Source organism: Rhea pennata, chromosome 4 (genome assembly GCF_028389875.1).
Source record: "Rhea pennata isolate bPtePen1 chromosome 4, bPtePen1.pri, whole genome shotgun sequence".
In the NCBI taxonomy this organism is placed as follows: domain Eukaryota; kingdom Metazoa; phylum Chordata; class Aves; order Rheiformes; family Rheidae; genus Rhea; species Rhea pennata.
The window spans coordinates 14,067,618-14,085,165 of record NC_084666.1 but is presented as its reverse complement, the minus strand read 5'-3'; the positions used below and the strand labels follow the sequence as shown (position 1 = coordinate 14,085,165).

Sequence of the window (17,548 nt, the reverse complement as noted above, 5' to 3'; positions counted from 1 at the left end):
CACTAGTCACCCATGGGTCAAGTCCAGGCTGTACAACCAAGTGCTGTAAACACTGAACTAAAGACAATCACAAGAACCTTTAGGCTAGAACAGGCTTCATCGGGCTTCTCATCTAGCAGTTAAAAAAAAAAAATCAGCCTTGTCACATAACCCATAAAAAATGAGGTTTGCTGTTATTAAAATTTTAGTGCAGGAAACTGAGGCAAGCACAATGTTTTACAGTGATCATAAACCAAATAGAGCTGCCAATGTGGGCATAAAATGCAAATGTACCTTATTCTGAATGAGACAAGTACTAGGTACATTTCTCACGGGAAAGCTGTACAAAACTGGGCAGGTTTGGGATCTGGGCCCTGGACTACTTTAGGATTTTTGTTTTAATTCAATAACTAATACAAAATCAACAACTATTTTTATATATGATATAAACAACTGAACTGCTGTGCTCCAAAATCAGTATCTCACTATCTGCTCAAATGGGATTGGGAACATTCTGGGTATTGAAACATGCTTAGTTATACTGGGTAATTGTTAGAATAGTTCTCTGCATAATTTTGGCCTGGGGCAGATAATGTTCTTCTGAAAATGCTGGCTGTGGCCTGGGAGTTAGCATGGATGGGAGACCATTGCCAAAGGGACAATTTAGCTACAATCACCCCATTTAGGAAGGTAAGTGTCTAGTAGTAAGGATGTGAACTGCTTCGAGTCAGATAGCGTCAGAGAAACAGCCCAAGGCACAAGGATACGCACAAGGCACAAAGATGTGGTGGTATTAAAATACCGTCATGTTCTCAGCTGCACCCTGGTTCAACAGGACTCTACAGCCTGGGAGCTGAGACAGTATCCTGGAAAGGGAGAGGTATGGGTTTGCATAAGAGAGACATGGAGCTACTGGAGAGAGTCCAGTGTAGGGCCACGAAGATGATCAGAGAGCTGGAGCACCTGCCCTGTGAGGAACGGCTGCGAGAGCTGGGCCTGTTCAGCCTGGGGAAGAGGAGACTGAGGGCGGATCTCATCAATGTGTACAAGTACCTGAAGGGAGGGTGTCAAGGGGACGGGGACAAACTCTTTTCAGTTGTCCCTTGTGACAGGACAAGAGGCAATGGGCAGAAATTGAAGCACAGGAAGTTCTGCCTGAACGTGAGGGGGAATTTCTTCCCTGTGAGAGTGACGGAGCAGTGGACCAGGTTGCCCAGAGAGGTTGCGGAGTCTCCTTCTCTGGAGATATTCAAGGCCCACCTGGATGCAACCCTGTCTACCATGCTCTAGGTGACCCTGCTGAGCGGGGAGGTTGGACTAGATGATCTCCAGAGGTCCCTTCCAACCTTATGATTCTACGATCTTTTTGCAGGTCTGGGTCTGTGGATTTAAAAATCATCGTTCCTCTTTGCATGCTCCATTCAAAAACCGAAATTCAGTTTGTATCTATCTGTACAGCAGCTAGAACAGCCTTTGCATTTCATTGTCTGTTCTTGCCTTTTTTTTTTCTTCTCCAAATGTTTCCTTCATTATAGAGTGTTGAGGACAAATTGGAATTTGGAAAAATTGAATTTGTAATCTTCTATTGTTAGAAGAGTACTGCTAGAGATTTTTACACTACTTGGCACTGATAAAACCTCAGCTGGATGTCTGTTTAATTTTGAGCATTACTCTCCAAAAAAGATGGGGACTCTTCTGGATAGAGCCAGAAGAAAGGTAACAAGAAAAGTCATGTTTTCTAGACAATTGATCAATGAAGAGAGATTGAAATGACTGAATTTGTAGCGTATGGAGAGAGAACAACAAGCCTTCAAATGTACTAACATCTGCTGCAAAAACAAAGAAAATAATCCAAGCCTGGGCTAAATATGGCAAGCGGCAATGGGCTTAAAAAGTGCAAACTGAACACCAGGTAAAATACCAGGGCAAGTGAGGCACTGGAAGGCATTGTCTGGAATTCCTGTGGACTTTCTAACACCAACGTTTTCTTAAAAACTTCCAGATAAACTGCTGTCTGGAATGACCTGGGCTATCTAGGCTTGCTTTGGGCCTGGGGGATGCATTGGCTTCTTTCCTGTTGGGTGATTTTGACTTTTTTTCTTCTTTTTCTTCTGTAAGGTTTGAATAATAATGAAGTAAAGCCAGTATATTTTTATCCATCACAAAACATCTTCGGAAGAGTTTTCGTTTTTTTTTTTTTTCCTATCTGGCTATAAAATCCTCTTATCTGTCTGAGCACATTCTCTTTAGAGACCTGCAAATATGTAACAAGATTTCAGAGTATGTATATATGTACTTATTTATCTTCAAAAGATTATTATTTTAGTTGGTTTTGTCTTCATTGCTAATGTCATGTACCTGAGGATATGCTTTGACTATGCTGAGAAGATGCAGACTAAAAACCTTTTGATAATGAGATCATGTTCAATTCTGGACGTTGTCTTTGAATTTTGGCTTAGAGAGCCACAGACCGTTTTCTCTTCTCTTCTCTTCTCTTCTCTTCTCTTCTCTTCTCTTCTCTTCTCTTCTCTTCTCTTCTCTTCTCTTCTCTTCTCTTCTCTTCTCTTCTCTTCTCTTCTCTTCTCTTCTCTTCTCTTCTCTTCTCTTCTCTTCTCTTCTCTTCTCTTGCAGACCAACAGTGAAATGCTGGGTAGTACAGGGTTCCTGTATGTTCTAAGTCTAAAGGGAAAGGGTGAATCCCAGAAGCTGTACAAAAAAATTTGGTGGAGTTTTTTCATTGCTGTTTTCACTTGTAATGTGATACATTCAAAAATTTGTAAAAGGTTTTCATGTGGAAAAAATAACTGGTAATGGATAAATGTTTGTGAGGTAACATTGTCTACAGCACTTCTGCACTGCAGCAAGTGTTTTGGAAATATTTTTAGGATTTGATTAACTCAGTGTGCAGATGCCACGTGTGCAGGGAAAGGTGAAATGAACAAATGGACATTCTGATTTCCGGTGTTTGGACAATTTAACAAGGTGCTCAAAACTGTAGAATATATAGGTCAGATTCTTCCTTAGTGATATTTTACTCTATTTTCTTTTCTTTTTATTGGAATTGTATAATGGTACATTTGATCTGGATCCTATTAATTAGTAGCAAGTCTCCACATTATCCTTGGATCATCAGTGGAGCACTCTTACCCTGAATGACCTAATCTGATCTGAGGCTGTTGTCTTTCCCGACCTGAGGCAGAGACTGGGGAGTAGGAGTTTAGTAGCCTCAGCCCTAGGCTGTTTCCTCTGAAAGCCAATGTATGAGGGGTTAAGCCATCAGCTACTACTTCAGGAAAGACCATATGGCTGAGATTGGAACAAAAGAGATAGAAATGGAACTGATACTAGTAAAATTTATGGTATAACATTTTTGCAAAATTGGAAATTTACATCTTTGAATAATTTTACAGACTTTGTCTCCAAAACCTACAGTTTTGACAACCTTAGAATTCAATATGATAACAGGAGGGAGATAAATTAGACAGTCCCTTTAATTAAAACAAATATTCTTCTGCTCCTCAGGGAGAAAAGCTGCAGGAATTTTGGAGGGAATTTTGGAATGCTGGAGATGCAAGCATTCCCAAAGGTGGAGCAGAAAACACTCCCAGTTCTCCTAGGTAAACATCAATAAGACTTGCAGGGACTGATTTCATATACCCAGGGCTCTCCCAGGACTGCTGTTCAGTGAGGTTTCTTGGTGAGAAGTTTGCAAAGAAAATCTACTCGGCCGCAGACTACTCTTTCCAGCAAACCGTCTTAGCGTAACTAGCAAGACAACAGAAAAGATGCTTTGTTATTCTACAGATCTTCTATAGTGATCATACAAGCTGAATGCAATTTCTTAATGATACGCTTTGGGAGGTGTTCTGCACTAACTAGGCATAGTGCCAGGTGACAAATTATGACAAATGTATCTTCCTTAATCCCTTCTCAATGCCCGTGCCTGCCCAGGGCCCTAAGAAACATTAGTTGTTATATTGCAGGAGTAGAAAACTCAATTACATGGATGATTTTACCACTTCTTTCACATGGTGCAAAGGTCCTAGTATAATGGTAAAATAAAAGTGCATAAACTTGCTGGCTTGACGAAGGTGAGAATCAGATGATTTATTGCCAAATTACAAGTGAACTAGCTCTGTTTATCAATGTTTTGTCCCCTGGACAGTGCCACCCTGGAAAAATATGCTGCTCATGAAAAGGTTTCATCTAATTCTAAATATCATTAAGATAGTCTGAGTGGCAGAAGGTTACTATGAACTGAAAGAGCATAGTTTTGCTTTCAGCACACTTTCCATTAAAAATGACATTTGAGATATGAAAAAAGTCACAGCACAAACCATAGAGAATATACTTGTAAAAGCACTCAAATGATCAGGCAGATCTGATCCTCAGAATAAAATATACGGCATGTGCAGATGGAGGATAGGCTTTTAAAGCACATTCAAGTATGTATAGTCCCCAAAGCATCTAGTTGCTTTTCTCTATTTTAACGTTCTAACATCTATTCTCTCTTTTAACAATACTGGAGAACTGAACTGAGTTGTTCATAAATAACTGGGGTAAGATTGTGTCACAGGCAGAGTGTGTCCTTGTCAGTCACGAAAAATACAAAAGCTAAAGTTACTAACTAAAGAAATGCAATAAAAATAATGATTTCTGTTCTGTTTCCAGTTCTGAAGACTTCTTGCAAGATATTTTGTCCTAGAAAAGAAGAAGAAATTAGGTTACATTTTCCTCACAGAAGTAATCAGCTTAAAGCAGGAGAAAGTATATTTGGAAGGTGATTGAAAGAATGAGAATATTATAGGAGAAATCTGAAGATACGATCATGAGTTCCATCCAAATGGAGTAAGGAGGGCTTATTTACCTCAGACAAACAAAACGAGCAGGACTTCTGAGAAAGTTCATGAGAAAATCCTCACCAAATCCTCCATTTTGGAAAGTGTGTGTCCATGCTGAAAGGAAAGAAGTGTGGACAGAAGCACCATAGTTGCTTGCTCACAGTTTAACCAAGGTCCAGTTCTGAGAACAGAGTTGTGTGTGCTTCTGTGGGGCAAGGAAATATGCCTGGCGCTGCAGCGTGCTTGCCAAGGTACAACACTGGCTTTACAATAGGCCTGTGTTCAGACTTTCTGACAGCTGGAGGTGGAAAAAATCGACCAAAGATTAATAACTTTTGCTGCCTGTTGCCAGCTACCAGGCACACGTAGCACCTGGTCACTGCAGTAGCTCTGCACGCTCCATGGCCTGCATAGCGCTTTCTTTCACAGTATGTCCATGGTGCTCTCGGTATGAAGGTATGAAAAGCATGGGTTGTGATGTGGTTTTGATACTCGTGTGGAAGTGCATGGTTCTTGGTATTTTCCCAGCTCTACTTGCTTCCCCAGGCAGTATTTGAGTCATTGGACAAATGGAGAACCTCATTAGAGAGAGGATGGATTTTGAATGCAGAGTTTGACAGCAACTGATTCAACTCCATTTGGATTTTTCCTTGAACTAAGGAGCTACTAGTGCTTACGCACTCAATGTGAGGTCACAGCCAGCATGCTAATAGATGTCCTTATTCCAGGATTTGCTTGCTGCTGTACGTGTTCGGCTTGGATAGGTGCAGATGATGCAGAAAATTGGTGTTGGTATCTCTAGAGTGTGTGCAGAATTTTGTACAAATGTTGCTGGCTTGGAGAAGAGAATCCAAAAAGCAAACCAAGCAGTGATTCTTCTAACAGGAGAACTATTTCAGCTGTTGAGCCTTTTCATTTCAGCTTAGTGCTAGATCAGATAATGTATTACTACAGACAAGTCTCTACCTGATGCCAGCAGATGTCTGTACATGTGTATGGGAACCTTTGAGATGTTTATGGACAGAGTGGCTCATCAAGAGGATAGGTAGGGCTAACAAATAAAGGATTTCATCTCCAGGAGAGAAGTACAAAGTCTGACAGATATTTTCCTTGAATCTCTGCTTAGAATTAACATGAATAGGAAAGGAAGCCAATGTGCTTGCATTGTTTGTTCTGCATCTGTCCTGGGTTCAGTATTTTCCTCTCTTTATTCTGTGGCTCTACAGGTTACTCAGATTATTTATGTGATTCTATGGGAAGCTCAAATTTCAGAGGCATGAAGATTTCTGAAATGTCTTCCAGATAAATCTCTTGTTCGGAGAGCTTGCGACCATTTTGTTCTATATCACAGAATCGCAGAACAACTAAGGTTGGAAGGGACCTCTGGAGATCATCTAGTCAAACCCCCCAGCTCTCGCAGTCTTTCCTCATCAGAGAGATGCTCCAGCCCTCTGATCATCCTCGTAGCCCTCCGCTGGACTCTCTCCAGTAGCTCCATGTCTCTCTTGGACTGGGGAGCCCAGAACTGGACACAGTACTGAAGATGAGGCCTCACCGGGGCTGAGTAGAGGGGCAGGATCACCTCCCTCGACCTGCTGGCAACACTCTGCCTAATGCACCCCAGGAGACCATTGGCCTTCTTGGCCATGAGGGCACATTCCTGGCTCATGGTTAACTTGTTGTCCACCAGCACTCCCAGGTCCTTCTCTGTAGAGCTGCTTTCCAGCAAGTCAACACCCAACCTGTACTGGTGCATGGGGTTATTTTTCTCTAGGTGAATGACCCTGTCCTTGCCCTTGTTGAACTTCATGAGGTTCCTCCCCACCGATCTCTCCAGCCAGTCCATGTCTCTTTGAATGGCAGCACAGCCTTCTGATGTTTCAGCCACTCCTTTCAGTCTGGTATCATCAGCAAACTTGCTGAGGAGACACTCTGTCCCTTCCTGCAGGTCATTGATGAATAAGTTCTTACCAGTACTGACCCCTGTGGGACACTGCTAGCTACAGGCCTCCAACTGGACTCCACGCCACTGATGACAACCCTCTGACCTCTGCCTTTCAGCCAGTTCTCAATCCCTCTCACTGTCCACTTAGCTAACCCACACTTCCTGAGCTTGCCTATGAGCACATTATAGGAGACGCTGTCAAAAACATTGCTGAAGTCAAGGTAGACAACATCTACTGCTCTGCCTTTGTCTACCCAGCTAGTCTTTCCATCACTGAAGGCTATCAGATTGGTTAAGCAGGATTTCCCTTTGGTGAATCTATGATGACTACTCCTGACCACTTTTTTCTTTCCTTTTTTTTTCCCCTCCACATGCTTGGAGATGACATCCAGGATGAGCTGTTCCATCACTTTTTCAGGGATGAAGGTGAGGCTGACTGGCCTGTAGTTTCCTGGGTCCTCCTTCTTGCTCTTTTTTAAAGACTGGAGTGACACTGGCTTTCTTCCTGTCCTCAGGCACCTCTCCAGTTCTCCATGGCCTTTAAAGATGATGGAGAGTGACCTAGCAATAATATCCACCAGCTTCCTCAGCACTCGTGGGTGCATCCCACCAGGGCCCATGGATCTGTGGGTGTCAGGTTTGCCTAAATGAGCTCTAACCTGATGCTCCTTGAGCAAGGGAAAGTCTTCCTTTCTCCAGACACTCTCTCTTGTCTCCAGGCTCTGGGATTCCTGAGGGCTGGCCTTAGCAGTAAAGACTGAAGCAAAGAAGGCATTCAGTAACTCTGCCTTCTCGGTATGCTTTGTCACCAGGACACCCACCCGTCATCAGTGGGCCCACATTTTCCCTATCTTCCTTTTTCTACTGATGTATTTGAAGAATCAGTTGTTGATCTTCAAACAGTGTCTCATCATCACAGAAACCAAAACCCTGTTGCCAACACCAGTGGCACAGCCAGTTGTTAACCTGGAAAATCCATTTGCTCTCCCCTCACCTCACTGTGAGGATTGAGATTAAAATCACCTGGGCTCCCTGACTCCTTGACCACCATCCTCCGAGCTCTGAAATCCTGTTGGATGGTGCCCAATTGCCCATGGTATCATTAGCGCCCACATGGAAGAGCCGCAGAGGGTAATGGTCCGACGTATGGGCAAGCCTTGGCAGTCTTTCCATAATGTCTCGTATTTGAGCCCCAGCAGGCAACATGCCTCTCTAGAAAAGAGGTCAGGCTGGCAAACAGGTGCCTCTCTCCCCTACAGCAGACAGTCACCCAAAGCCATTGCTCGCTGCTTCTTTCAGGCACTCCTGGCAAAGCACAGGGTCTGTTGTCCCAGCTGCTTCCCTTGTACGTGTGTGTATGTATGTATATACATACACACACTCTCTCATACACACTATATATCTATATATATGCTATGTATGTGTGTATATAAATATATATACACAATATATGTATAGTATGCTTCCTGCTCATGAATAAATAGAGGGTAAATAAGCTAAATATGCTTTTTAAGGGAAGGAATAGCTGTACCTCAGCGTGTTCTTTTATTGGAGCCCTAGAACACATTCTGCTTTCTGCAGGTGTTCCTTGTTTCTGTTCGGGTCTTTTCTAATTTGTATCATAGTCTCATACCTTTTCTCTGAAAATATCAAATCATCTACAGTAAGTTCTGAGCATCCCTGGGAAGTATATTCTTACTGGTAATATCTCTTTTGAAAATAAGTAAATTAAGACACAAGGAAGTTGCACTGAGTAATGTATAGAAACAGTAGGTTTCTTCCCTCCCTCACTAGCTATTAAAGAAATGGACATAGATCACCTTCCAATACAAGTATAGATCTTCATGTATAGACATCTCTGTGCATAACAGCAATCAGAAAAATATCCATGTGGATCTACACCTACTGATAAGATTTGGCACTAGGCTGAGTAGTTCAAACAATTAATGTCAGAATTCTGATGAAATAGGAGAACTATAACAAAAATAGAATTATAGTTTCTACAGAATAAGATAATTTCTAAATCAGCAAAAAACTCCTCTTTTTTCTCCACCCATAGGTCTATTTTTTTCTTTAATTGTTATGATTCCTCTATTTCCATAAAAGTTGGCAATCTTTTCAGTTTATATCTTCAAACTTTCTTTGGAATGATAAAGGATAGAAATGTTCTTTTCTGAAATAAGTTGTGATTCTCACATAATCCCATGATTCCAGGAGATGGAGTTTTCATAAAAAGTAGAGGGACTACTGACCAAGTCACCAAAGTTGGCAGTGTTGCAGGTGAATGACCAGCAAATGCTCTAAGGGAGCTTGAGAAACCTTCACTGCATGAAAGAAGGGACTCTCTGGGCTAGTAGCTGCTAATTCCAAGAATATGGGGAAGATCCTTTCTATTCTTGGCACCAAAGAACTGCTGGTTACAGAGGTCTCATGTCCTGCAGATGCTGAAGTGGCACAGAGGTATTATCTGGAAACTACTAATCTCAGTAGCTCAGTATATGAGCTGAGTCCTGGAGACATTTGTTCGAGTATTGAACAGATTTTTTGAATAACTGCCTCACAACTTACGTTTTTCACAACAGAGAAACACTATTTTAAAAAGAAATCCAGTAAATTCATCAAATAAGTTTGTATTAAGGAAAAATTCACCTGGTAGAAATGTAAGCACTGCCAAGTCGTACAGACACAGTAAAGATTGCATTGCTATGGAAACAAAGCTAAAGATGGCTTATGCTGTGAAAAACAATTTATAAGTGACTGTGAAAAGCAAGTTTATAAGGATGACACCTTTTGAGTTGATCTTGATAGACATGATGTAACACAAATGTCTTGGGTTAGAAAGCTGTTTTTATTTAGTTTTCCACCAAGAAAGGCAACTTTCACCTCTACTCTTACAAGTCTGACATAAAAACTATCAGTGTACATGCAGGTAGACAGACATGTGCCAGTATAGACTAAAACTTCTCCTATCAAAAACTATAGCAAAAACAAGCATGGTCTCTTCATGTCCATCTAGTGAAAGAGGAACCGCTAAGTCAGGATAGAATATTGATCATAATATATTTTCCTTTATATGAGTCAAGTTATTCATTAAAGGGTAAAAAAATCTAGTATCTAGTGTTTAAACAAAACATACTTTATAAATTTGACTAAGCTGAAACATCATACCTAGCCAAATGAAAAAATGCTCTCTAACCATAGTTTCACTAGCAGCTCTGTAGGTATGTAAGGCATGCAGTTCATTTCCTGCCAAGACTGAGAAAAATGGGTAGGTCTGAGATAATATTGCTAGTGTGCCTGAAAAAGATCTTAGCTGTCAATGTTGTAGCCGACTGCATATATACGTTTTGGCTTTTGGTCTTCTTTAAAATTTCCCAGGTAGAACTTTCGCTCTGACTCCATTTTAACTCTGAATGATGGAGGGTGCAGCGGGATACAGAACAGGATTTTCCAGAGCATCACAGTCATCAGTAAGGAACACGAGGTCCTGGAGGAATAAGAGAGAGAACAACTGTTATAAAGAGTAAGGCACAAAATAGTGAAATGTTCAGATGCTCAGGCCCTGATCTAATCTTATTGAAGTCAGGGGACAAGGTAGAGATGGAGGCGGTGAAAAGCAGAGGCTGCGTCACTGTTATTGTATCTGGACCTACCCTTCTGCAGTAGGAGATCATAATGGTGTACAGGCTCCGGGCTTTTTCCTTTAGAGCACTCACTTGAAGCACTCTCTCACATCTGGGGTATGCCACAAAGTCACGGAGTTTTGCCAACACACAGTAATTCTGAAAAAAACAAGCAAAAGAGATATTTGTAACTCTGCAGAAATACAGATTTGTGTTCATTGTCCGCCATTTAAAAATTCGTATTTTCTTTGTTGGAACCTTGAACTCCTACTTCTATGCATGTCTAATCTATGTAAACCTTTAGTTAGGAAAATTAATAATCTGTATTTCAAAACAAAAGTATCTGCTCAAAATAAGTGCTTGGAAAAGTGTGTTTTGGTCAGCCAGTTTCTTTCCCTAAAGCACGTGCTTTAGGAGGGACTCATGCTTTAGGAGACATCAATGCCAACGCAATCATACCTGCTTCTGAAGCTGGTGGAGTTACCTACAGTACAGATGTACTGTATCCACTTTAAGAGGGCTCCTCACTTAGCTGCTGAAAAGAATTATCAGAGACTCACAGACATCATTCTGGTGTTCCCATACAATAGGCAATACTGGGAGCATGAGGGATAATTTTTCTCTGAGTAATTCTCCTTCACACTTTGTGTTATCAAAGCAAAGCATAGACAGCATTAACTTCGTAACTTCCCTGTAAGGCAGCTAAATAAATATTCCAGCTCTTGTTTTAAAGCAAAGCACTGGAACTGCATTGCTTAATCTTAGTTAAAACTGAGGCTCTGGTAATTCTGGAATTAGAATCCACTGGCTCTTGGCTTGCAAAACTTCACAGTGTAATTACCTTCTGTAAAATGTGTTAGACATTTCTTGGTTTGTCTGATATTTTTTACTTGTTATTTGCTCAGCAAGGCACTGGGAACATAGGCAAAGTGTGTCACCTATCCCAGGACACAACACCATGATATAAACTACTTGTGCAGGAGACTATCTGTCTTTGCTGAGAGATGACTACTGCTGCCTTTTCTCAGAATTATACTTCTATATCCTCCAAAATACTTTTTCTTTCTGGATTCAGCAAGCGGGTGTTTAAAAGGGGAAAACTAGCAAAATATTCCAGCACTCCCACTTATTAAAACTGTAGTGCTGGTAGTCACACGTGCTATAAAACAAAGTAAAGTGAGGTTGATCCTAAGCATTTTTCTTTTAAACTATTACTCTAGGCATTGTTGCACATTTAACTTCTGAAAAGGTGCTACCACAATAAATTAATAATATGCAAATGGTAATCATTTCAGATTTTCTTCATTTTTGAATCTGTAAACAAGTATAATCTCTGAAGCTTCACATGGATTTTAGTAAGATCCAAAATGATATTTCTTTTTGTTTTTTTCCCCCACATCTCTGGTTAATTAAGCTCTGAAAAGTTAACTTCAAACTACTCTTCTGGGGTACAGCCTAAGCAGTTATTCTCTCTTCTCATTAGTTGATTTTACTGAACAGCAGTACGAAAGAAAAGTGAAAACTTACGTGTATGTCCAAATACAGCCTGGGGAGGGTCTCCACACATGGGTCCTGCAGGAAAGAAGAACGACCACTGCAATTTTGTTTTCAGACAAATTTCTGCCAAAAACTAGCAACCCAAAGTTTCTTTGCAGGAAAAGCTTTTAGATAGACTCACCACAGGTTTGGAGAGCTGTAAATCCCTAAAAGACTCCGTAATTTCTTTGCTCAGAGAGAGCACCCTCGAGTAGCAGGTCGGAGGAGCTGAGCTGACAAACAGGACAGCAGCCAGCAAAGCAATCAGCCTCAGCAGCATCTTCATCATGGGGAGTTTGTCAGAAGAAGGAGAAAGGGAGGGAAAAAATCACTGTCAGTGGTTGTGCAGCTACTGGTGAGCTTCAATAGTTAAGTTTGACAAGTCAGCCCCCAATTAAATAGTCTCCTGCATCAATGGAAAAAAAAAAATGCCTGGGAGTGGTCCAAGCAGCAGCTTGCTGCCGTTTTAAATTTCCTGCCAACCTACGAGCCTGAACTCCTAGCACTTTCCTGCCCTGGAGCAGGGAAAGAAGGGAGTGAGGATAACAAAACAAACACTACGTTACTCCAGAGAGAAAGCAACCTAGTGAGCATCTAAAGGAATACAAATATGTGTAATAAACAGCACAGAGTTATCAAGGGTCATAGGCCCTGACCCTGCAAGTACTTTGGCACATACCTCTTGGGATCATAATATACAGCCCTGGGACTACACAAGCTGCATAAAGAGAAGTATCGTCACAGGGCTGGTATCTGATTTTGATAGTATCGGTTAGATTGCTTATCAGACCGTTCAGCAGGCCTGAAGGGTTGCTGCTATAAAGGAAACTTCCCAAATTCAGTATCTTCTTCTCTTTTCAGTCTATTACAATGCTCAGTGTTTCTTAATCAAAATAATAGCGCTTGTTGCAGCTGCTTGAAGAGACTATATATTTATATATTCATGGTCTCAAACAGATTAATACACCTCTGTAAGGCTGTCGTAAACCTATAAATACCATTTTGCTTTCCAAGTTGAATTTATGAAGCTCTGTTTTTTCAGCAGAGTCCAAAGTGAGCTAACACATCCAGATGCTGGATGCAGGTATAAAGGCTGAATGTATGTTGGTTTTAGATGTTACTTGTCCAGTAAAATGGAAGTGCCCTTGAAAGAAGAACTGGCTATATGTTAAAAACAAAGAACCCCTCACTGCTCACCCCCGCCCCAAAACCTTTCATGTTCAGATTCTAGCTAGGCATTAACCCAGGCAGTGAACTGCCTGATGGAGGACAGCACAGTCCCTTGGGGTTGAAGCAGAGGGGGTAGGTTCGCCTGAATATGAAAGGAGAAGAAAAGACTGAACATGTGTACAAGGAAGGGCTTCCCACCAGCCATTTTTTTCAGAGAAAATCAGAGTTCTGAAAATCGGTTTTGTGGGAAAGGAGGAGTCTGCCTGCTGTAGAGGGGTCTGCTTTAAATCCCCCCAAATACCTGGAGAAGATAGGGAAAGAGAACTGCATGCTATTTTCCTGTGACATTTCTTGGCTTTATGAAGAATGATATGTTTAGAAAAATCATGTGCTCCTGAATGACAAATAAGAATGTGAGGAAAGAAATATGTAAACTGTTGGGAGTCTTAGCAGTGGGGGTTTTAGGGCTGGCTTTGGCAAGTGGGCTGACAGGTCTTATTTTCAGCAAAGGGGCTTGTTTAGGCAAGTAAATGCAGATCTCAGAGAAAAAGAGGGAACCTTCTCCCATAGAAAACAAGAAGTTCCAAAGCAGGTGGATCTATAATGTGAAATCGAAACACAGGTACCTAATGCACCTCCAAGGAAAGGCTGCTGCTTTGTGTAAGACTTGCCAGCAGAGAAATAAACTCTTATCATTGTCTCATTAGTGTAAACAGGAGTTTAAGGTAGCAGTAAAATATTATCTTTCTATCACATTCTCATTTGGTAAGAGGTTAAAATGTAGCTGCTCTACCAGAAAAACAGTCTTCTGAACACCATAAATGCTCTTTCAGTAAATAAAGTCTGCAGTCCAACTGCTACTAAAGATGTCTTCGAAATTAAGCTTTTCCTTCTTTTTTTTTCAGGTGTGAGGAATACTCTCTTTCCTCACATTTTACCTATATTAGCCCTACAGTGACAATTCCATTTCAAACTACGGCAAAATCCCATGGCTCATGTTCTAAAAGATAGTTAAACGTCAATATGCCTGTTACGAGCATGGCCCTATGGCTGTCCCTTCTCTTCCAAGAGTGAAAGACAGCAAAAGTAACTCTCAAAGTCCTATATTTTGACCAGGTTCAGGCAACCGAAAGATATTTAACAATCCCAGTCTGCAGGATGGGAGAGGGGCAAGACTGTGGTTTCTTGGCCTGAGGCAGCGCCCTCTGCCCAAAGTGCCTTATCCAGTGCTCGTGCCTGGGGTAAGCCTGGCAGTCTCAACCCCTTATCTCCAAGGATACACTTGGGGAAAGAAGTGCCCAACTCCTGTGTAACAGTGAGGATTTGGACTTTTTGTCCAAAAGCAGAGAGAGCTGGGATTAATTTCTTTCTCAGTTTCTGAAGAGGAAGACTCTCATTTCCTGCATCCCTGTTGAATGTCATTAAACTGAAACTTGTGCGTTGTCTTCTTTGCTCTGCTGTCCCTTGTGACTCTTGTCCCAGAACTCCAGGGCTGGATGGCCAAATTCTGCAAAAGCAGTAAAAGGAAGTAGGCAGCAAAAGTCTGTTCCTGCTTTTTTACTCAGGCCCAGGCTCACAGGCTGCATGCCCAGAGCTACATCTTTCCTGAGCACTGAGGTTTGCTCAGACCCATGCACTCAAAGCGATGTTTGGCCACCGGCAGTCAGAGATGTGACGCGTGCTCTGAGGTATCTTCTGTAGAACAGGGAAACGTAATAAACTGCTGAGCTACCAAGACACTTCTTACATGTGGCCCAGAGAGCAAAGGAAAGGCTGGATCTAGGCCTTGCTGAAACAATTAACCAAAATCAAAGAAGGACTGTCTGCTCTGTGACAAGGCAAGACTGCTGGAATAATTTGCTCCAAAGTTTTTGCTCATCTGGAGCACTCCTGCCATGTGGTTTCCCTTTGATTCCATAAAAACTTACTGAAGGAAAGACACCTATGATGGTCATGATTGCATGGAAACCTTGACTGTACTCTTCAGTTCACTGAGCACCTGATGGCACCAAGGGCTCAGATGCCACATGCTATCTCTATTTTACATCAACTCTTAAGGCTGATTTGTCACCACAGCCTCTTAGTGCTACTTACAGTGTATATATTTACTCTTTTTCATAAGGAATATTCCATACCAAAAGTAAACACACAGGCTGAGACTAGATGCCACTCATGACATGACTGTGTATATGTACCTTCGTTTTGTTTTTGAGCTATGTTGTCCTTTTGCTTCTATTTTCCTGAAAACTCAAACAATAATATTTTTCTAAAAGTCAAAGGACTCGTTATGTAGGCAGAAATTCCTCCCATGTTTGAACAGTCTACCAGTGCCTCAACCAACATTTGAGAAAAGCCTTTTCAAGTTGCTGCCTTCCCAATCCTAAAATCCACTTGCCTAACAAAAATGTTTATTTTAAAATAGTTGGAGGCTGCCATGAGGCACTTCATGAAACGAGCTTCTGATTATTTTGAAAAATAGGAAAAGAAAAAGAAAAGTAAAACAGCACTTTACAGAGAAAGTCTTGTGTACTTAGGAAGTGGTTCAAATCCCTATGACTCAGTTTGCTGTTGTGGCAAAGGTGCCACTTTTTGCTTTACAGCTGAGCTAAACTGCCTCACAAGCTTCAGTCTCAGTGCAGAGCTATTCGGAGGCTTCTGGAAAACCCTAAAATTTTGATGAAGTCCTCGACTATACTGGTATGTTTGCACTATTTTTTCCTCACAGCTGCCAGTGCACTATTATAATTGCACTTTGGTGAGTCTTTATGTAGACAGCAGCACTGAACTGGCACGTAGGGTTGTGCAGTATCTCACGCTTGAGGGTGCTGGGCACAGCACGGCCGGTGGCATGGGTATCGGAGGAAAGGAGCATGCCCCAGCACAGCATGCCCTCACTTGAGGTGGGGGTTTCCAGCTCATCTCTTTTGCAGTTTCCAGCTCACCATACATCTCCAGTTGATGTACGGGAGAGCTGTGCATCTTGGTCGAGCTGTGTAGACTGGACAAGGCAGGAAGATAGGACCTCGGGGCTGTTGCAATGCCTCCGGGCTGCTGTTGCAATGCTCTTTGGGATTATTAAGCAATAGTTTTCCTCTCCTCTGCTTACTCAGGGACACAGCTCTCTTTTTCCTACACTGATGTTGTTATTTCCAGTATTTTTAAAAATTTACATATATATTGAGAAAACAGATGTTACTGCTCAAAAGCCTATTTTCAGATAAAACAGTTATAGAAGCAGTTATATCATCGGGGTCGGAAAAAGAGACTAGATGTTCTGCAGCCCGCAGGCCTTGCCAGCATGAACCTGATGCTTTTACCTGCAGGTAAGCATATGGAAATGGGGTGTCCTGTGGACAGGTCAGTGGTGACTGCACTAGTCATGGGTAGGGGAACAGGAATAATTTCCTTGTGCTGCCGCAGAACAGTGACCAAATCACGTACACTGACATCATCTGTAGAAGTCTCCCCACGCTGTCTGCTAAGCCTGCTATCCCAATAAGCTGGGGACTGGGGCAGCAAGATGATGCTGTGCTCTGGGGCGCTGAGCTGCGAGTGGCGTTGGTGCCCGAGACAGCTCAGAGATGTTCATGCGAACTGCTGTCGCTGTGGTGCAGACAAAACCCTGGCATTGCCGAGCCTCCGCTCCCCATCTGTATTCTGGGGATAACGGCACTTCCCACGGATGCTGCGGGAACATAGCTGCTAATGACAGAGAAACAGCAGATTACGCTCGGTTTCAGCCCCATCAGCGATGCTCTTTTCAGGGACTGCGAGGCTTATTGATTTGAGTAATGCAGGATTTAGAGTCTTAAGCCTTGCTGAGAAAAAGGCAGTTTTACCTCGGAGTAGCTAACCAGCCGTCACTGGTACCAGCGGTGCCTTCCGCGAGCTCCCTGGCCGGGGTCGAGCGTGGGCAGAGCTGCAGCACCTCGTCTTCTCGCGGCAGCACAGGAGCGCCCTGTCCGCACCACGCCTGGCTTTGGAGCCCGCTCACGTGCGGGAGTTACCTCAAGGTAAAAACAGACCTTACCAGCGCTGAAAATAGGGCCTCAGCAACACGATTTGGGGGAGGGAGCCTTTTTTTAGATTTAGATCAGCTTTCAGCAATAAAAAGCCATGGGGAAATAGGTTGAGCTGTTCGTGCTTTCCCTGCTGCCCCATTTGCCTCCCCTCTCTCTCTCTCTCTCTGCATCCACATGCAAATGTGGAAGATGATAGCTCCAGGTCTTATCACTGCTGGTCAGCTTCCATCCCCCCAATTACATTCATGATGAAAAATGATGTCAGCCAGTGAGGAATATATCATAAGCAACACAAATAAATGTATTCATCTACTAAATTTATCCCTGATGTAAGCCCATGGGGGAATTCAAGGGGTGAATCGATGCAAAGTCTGCACTACTCGTTCTCAGATGTTGTCCCTCCAAGGAGCTCTTGTCTATGCTGTGCTTAAT

At 42.3% G+C, this 17,548-nt stretch overlaps 1 protein-coding gene across 1 annotated transcript; it reads right to left on the bottom strand.

Annotated features, from left to right (window-relative positions):
• Window positions 1-9,967: 9,967 nt before the first annotated feature.
• On the bottom strand, window positions 9,968-12,240 carry CYTL1 (cytokine like 1). The gene is made up of 4 exons (XM_062574721.1): window positions 12,067-12,240; window positions 11,916-11,960; window positions 10,419-10,547; window positions 9,968-10,252 (listed from the first exon to the last, which is right to left on the bottom strand). Exons 1-4 carry the CDS (start codon window positions 12,211-12,213, stop codon window positions 10,169-10,171), a joined length of 405 nt encoding a protein of 134 aa, XP_062430705.1. The 5' UTR covers window positions 12,214-12,240; the 3' UTR covers window positions 9,968-10,168.
• Between the last annotated feature and the right edge of the window lie 5,308 nt (window positions 12,241-17,548).

Coding starts and splice junctions, on each gene's coding strand:
- CYTL1 (XM_062574721.1), bottom strand. CDS start 12,213: ATGATGAAGATGCTGCTGAGGCTGATTGCTTTGCTGGCTGCTGTCCTG. Junction 10,548..11,915: donor GGCTGTATTTGGACATACAC/GTAAGTTTTCAC, acceptor TGTTTTTTTCAG/AATTACTGTGTGTTGGCAAA. Junction 10,253..10,418: donor TGATCTCCTACTGCAGAAGG/GTAGGTCCAGAT, acceptor TTATTCCTCCAG/GACCTCGTGTTCCTTACTGA.